The sequence below is a fragment of the Mus caroli genome, chromosome 8, assembly GCF_900094665.2.
Source record: "Mus caroli chromosome 8, CAROLI_EIJ_v1.1, whole genome shotgun sequence".
Classification (NCBI taxonomy): Eukaryota; Metazoa; Chordata; class Mammalia; order Rodentia; family Muridae; genus Mus; species Mus caroli.
In genome coordinates this window covers 76,229,579-76,234,487 of record NC_034577.1, presented here as the reverse complement: position 1 = coordinate 76,234,487, position 4,909 = coordinate 76,229,579, and the positions used below count along the sequence as shown (strand labels likewise).

At 49.0% G+C, this 4,909-nt stretch overlaps 1 protein-coding gene across 1 annotated transcript in view; it reads left to right on the top strand.

Annotated features, from left to right (window-relative positions):
* The first annotated feature begins 1,250 nt into the window (after positions 1 to 1,250).
* Gcdh (glutaryl-CoA dehydrogenase) overlaps positions 1,251 to 4,909 on the top strand; it is a 6,919-nt gene continuing 3,260 nt past the window's right edge. The window contains exons 1-8 of the mRNA XM_021169498.1: positions 1,251 to 1,416; positions 1,474 to 1,603; positions 1,686 to 1,712; positions 2,006 to 2,149; positions 2,277 to 2,339; positions 2,792 to 2,962; positions 4,237 to 4,366; positions 4,452 to 4,668. Coding sequence (XP_021025157.1) covers positions 1,477 to 1,603; positions 1,686 to 1,712; positions 2,006 to 2,149; positions 2,277 to 2,339; positions 2,792 to 2,962; positions 4,237 to 4,366; positions 4,452 to 4,668 — 879 coding nt within the window. The 5' untranslated portion in view covers positions 1,251 to 1,416; positions 1,474 to 1,476. The remainder of the gene's footprint in view (positions 1,417 to 1,473; positions 1,604 to 1,685; positions 1,713 to 2,005; positions 2,150 to 2,276; positions 2,340 to 2,791; positions 2,963 to 4,236; positions 4,367 to 4,451; positions 4,669 to 4,909) is intronic.

Sequence of the window (4,909 nt, the reverse complement as noted above, 5' to 3'; positions counted from 1 at the left end):
AAAAAAAAAAAAAAAAAAAAAACAACAAAAAAACCAACTGGAGGAATATGGTTTAGTTCAGTGATGCAGTATTTGTTGAGCTTGAGTAGAATGCTAGGTTTGCTTCCTAGCACACACACACACACACACACACACACACACACACACACACACACACAAGATACACTTGTAAAGATGACTATCATAGTAGCTTTCACCCACGCACAGCTACAAGAGAAGACATAGCCAGTTATTTAATTAATTAATTAATTAATTTATTTATTTATTGAGACAGGGTTTCTCTGTGTAGCTCTGGCTGTCCTGGAACTCAGTCTGTAGACCAGGCTGGCCTCAAGCTCAGAAATCCACCTGCCCCTGCCTCCCAAGTACTGGGATTAAAGGCGTGTGCCACCACTGCCCAGCTACATAGCCAGTTACAAGACATACAACCCCATAAAATGCGTTACAGGAAGGCCCAAATGACAAGTTGCTTCCCTCAGACTTTGACAACTGAGAAGAGGATCAGAAGAATTTATTACTCACAAGTCCAGGGAGAAACGTACTGTTGGTCTGAGCAATTGCACAGATGGGTTTCTATAACATTTATAGTTATAACATTATTGCTAAGCCAAATAATCTTCATTGGTGCCTTAACCTAAAAACCATAAAATGGTCGATGTAAGTCTATAAGGGGAAGTCTCTCTGTGTGGTCGGTCAGTCAAGCACTTTTGAGAATCAGATATTGGAGCTATAGTTAGAGCTTTCTCTTTTCGAAGGACAATTGTTAGATGGCTGCTTTGTCAGGATAACCAGTTACTATTTCTCAGGAGAGTTTATACAGTTATATCCTCCCCCCCTTTTTCTATTTTTGTCTTAATTTTCTCTTCAAATCAGTGCATACTCCAATAGAAACTGTAACATCCGAGACACCCAATTATAACATATTCTAGATTACTCTGCACAACACCCAGAAGGTAGGAGAACCACACAGGTACACAGAAATGCAGTTACTTTGCCACAGAAGATCGCATCCTTCCACGAAGTACACACAAAGCAACAAGTTGGGATGGGGCTCACCACCTTTCTCTTTGCAGGCACCCCATTTGCGGATTTCTCAAGGTCTGGCCTCCAGGCGTTCTTATTGAACTTGGGATGCCGCCTCTCAGGATCTGGGCAACTAGCTAACCAAGAATGGGCGGGGCAGAAACACAGTTGGCCAATCGGGTTTGCACACTTGTTTCCGCCCCTTCTTGGTTCTGCTTGTTTAAAGGAAGAGACCTGCCTGGGCATGGAAGAACCCGCTTTGCAAAACCAGGCTGCTGCCTTGGCTCTTTTAAAAGGCAGAGCCACAGAGGAGGCGGTGTTCTGGGAGGAACCAATGAGCAACCCCTATTAGGCCTAGTGTGCTGGTCCCGGAGCACAGCCCGCAAGCACCAGGTATGAAGGGTATGGGGTGGGAGAAGGCTGGTCCCCGCTGACGCTCAGCCCTTCCAGGTTATGGTTCCTGCAATGCTCGCCGGCTACATGTCCCTGAGAAGAGTCTCCGCGCGGTTGCTGAGCCGCAGGTCCGGCCTGCGCTTCCCGGGTGTTCCACGTACCTGGAGCTCGGCGGCCGCCCACACCGGTCAGTGCAGGGCTCTGGATGGGTGGGCAGGGAGACACAGGACACTTTCTCAGTGTGACGTTCTCGTCCTTTTTTTTTGCAGAGAAGACACAGATCCGACCGGCCAAATGTAAGGATCACCTACCCACCTATTCCCCGTCCAGCTGTTTCTCTGACCCATGCTAGTCCATGAATGCAAGGACTTCTGGGAAGGGAGGCTGGGCTATCCCCAGGGTCAGAAGTCTAAAGTAGAGGGTATTTGTTTCTACTCGGCTGGAGAGGGGTTGTGCTTTTCAAACTGTTTTGAAGCCAGAATTCACCTGGAGCGAGATGGGGGCGGGGGAGGGCAGGGAATGGGTACAGCTTAAAAATGAGAAAGAGGATACGGGGTTCTGGCTGACTCGACCCCCATACTCTACCCAGCCTCTCGCCCCGTGTTTGACTGGAAGGACCCACTCATACTGGAGGAGCAGCTGACTGCCGATGAGAAACTGATCAGGGACACCTTCCGTAACTACTGCCAGGAGCGGCTTATGTCTCGAATTCTGCTGGCCAATCGAAACGAAGGTGCCTTGGTGGAAGGGTGGGCGTGCTGGGTTTCAAGACCATACATGATTTGCATGTGCTGCAGTCCCTGGAGTCAGGGACTCCATGAGACTGAGACAGGGCCTGATTCTGACACCCATCTCTGCAGTTTTTCACAGGGACATTGTGCATGAGATGGGGGAGCTGGGCGTGTTGGGACCCACCATTAAAGGTAAGGACATTTCTGTGTATACTATGCAGCCTATACCCACCCACAACATCTTTTTTTTTTGTTTGTTTTTTTTGGGTTTTTTTTTTTTGGTTTTTCGAGACAGGGTTTCTCTGTGTAGCCCTGGCTGTCCTGGAACTCACTTTGTAGACCAGGTTGGCCTCGAACTCAGAAATCCACCTGCCTCTGCCTCCCGAGTGCTGGGATTAAAGGCCTGCGCCACCACGCCCGGCCCACCCACAACATCTTGAAGAACCATTCCTTTTCCTCAGCCACGCTTTTCATCTGTAAAATGGGCAATGGTTATCTCTCCTGAAAGCAGCTGTGGGTATGAGAGGAACAAAGTCCCAACCAGGGCAGCCCCCTGCCCACTTCCAGAAGGGCCATCTTATAGCTCTACTCAGTCCCAGGGCTGATCTTTGGCCTTTGGTCTACCTGCTCTTCTTTTGCACCAGGGTATGGCTGTGCTGGTGTGTCATCGGTGGCCTATGGGCTCCTGACCCGAGAGCTTGAGAGGGTGGACAGTGGCTACAGGTCGATGATGAGTGTTCAGTCCTCCCTTGTCATGCACCCCATCTATACCTATGGGAGCGAGGAGCAGCGACAGAAATATCTGCCCAGACTGGGTAAGCAGCTGTTGCCAAGTGGAGGAAAGTCAGACGTCAGTCTGGAATGCAGGTCCTGCCCGGTGTCCCTCCACAGCCTGCCTTCTTTCCTACAGACCACCTGTGTCCATGTCAGGTCCTAGGGCTCAGTTGTCTTCCTTGATCTCCTGCCAGCACTGTCGGTTCCCCCCTCCCCCCAACCCCCACCCCTTTGATTTTACCTCTGGTCACCATCATCTCCCCTTGGATTTGTTTTCTAGGCCTCTCACCCCTGTCCAAAGTTTAAAGTCTTAACTGCTAACCAGATCCACGAGGCTCATGAGCAGGCCCCTGGGACCTTTCCCCTACTTCTTTGGCTACTCAGATTTTATTTGTAGATATGGTCTCACTGTGTAGCCCTGTTTGGCTAGGAGCTTTGTAGACCAGTAGCATCAAACTCAAAGGTCTACATGCCTCGGTCCCCTGAGGAGGGACAGCTTGGATTAAAGGCATACACTATCATGCTTATCCTTCTGGCCACTATTCTGATTGCTCAGATACTAGGCATTCTCCAGTCACCTTGGTGACAACTGTTCCTCACACCCTCCTTCAAACTGGATGTGGTGGCATACCCCTCTAATCCCAGCAGTCTAGAGGCCAGCTTGGTCTCCGGTAGTGAGTTATAGGACAGCCAGGGGTACACAGTGAGACCACCTCAAAACAAACAAACAAGCCAGGTGCCACCATACCTTTAATCCCAGCACTTGGGAGGCAAAGGCAGGCAGATCTCTGAATACAAGGTCAGTCTGGTTTACAGAGTGAGTTCCAGGACAGCTAGAGCTAAGAAACCCTGCCTCAAAAAACAAACAAGGGCTGGAGAGATGGCTCAGTCATTGAGAACACTGACTGCTCTTCTAGAGGTCCTGAGTTCAATTTCCAGCAACCTCATGGTAGCTCACAAACTAATGGGATCCCATGTCCTCTTCTGGTGTGTCTGAAGACAGCTACAGTGTACTCATATAAATAACATAAATAAATAAATCTTAAAAAATAAACAAAAGCAAGTAACAAGAAAAAAAACCTCTCAAACTTCATACCTTCCTTCAGCTAAACCTCTTAGTGCCCTTCAAGATACTCTTGCCAACCCCTTTCTTTCTGGCATCCTTCACATTATGATAATTTGTTTATGGCCTGGACCATTTTCTCAGCAGCACACTGAGTGCCATGATGCAGGGTGTATCTGCCTTTTTTCAGGTCTGATTCAGTGAGAAGATAATTTATCAGGAGATAAATGAGACCCTCTCTTGTGCTTACAGCCAAGGGTGAACTTCTGGGCTGCTTTGGACTTACAGAGCCCAACCATGGGAGTGACCCAGGTGGCATGGAGACCAGAGCTCGCCACAATCCATCAAACCAGAGCTACACTCTCAGTGGGACCAAGACCTGGTGAGAGACCCAGGTAGACTGGTGGGTGAAAAGGTGTGTACATGGAAGCAGCAGCCAGATCTCTCCATAACTCTCTGGCCTCCAGGATCACCAACTCCCCTGTGGCTGACCTATTTATAGTGTGGGCTCGGTGTGAGGATAACTGTATTCGGGGCTTCATATTGGAGAAGGGTATGCGGGGCCTCTCAGCCCCTAGGATTGAAGGAAAGTTCTCCTTGCGGGCCTCAGCTACCGGTATGATCATCATGGACGGCGTGGAAGTGCCTGAGGAGAATGTGCTGCCTAATGTATCCAGCCTGGCGGTATGTGGTAGGCACCTGCTGGCTCACCTTTTCTATTGATTGATTGATTGTATATGAGTATACTATATCTGTATAGATAATCGTTAGCCTTCATCTAGTTGTTGGGAATTGAATTTAGGCGCTCTGCTCGATCCAGTCAACCCTGCTTGCTCCAGCAGGCCCCACTCACTCAGTCCCTGCTCACTCTGGTCCAAAGATTTATTTATTATTATAAATAAGTACACTGTAGCTGTCTTCAGAC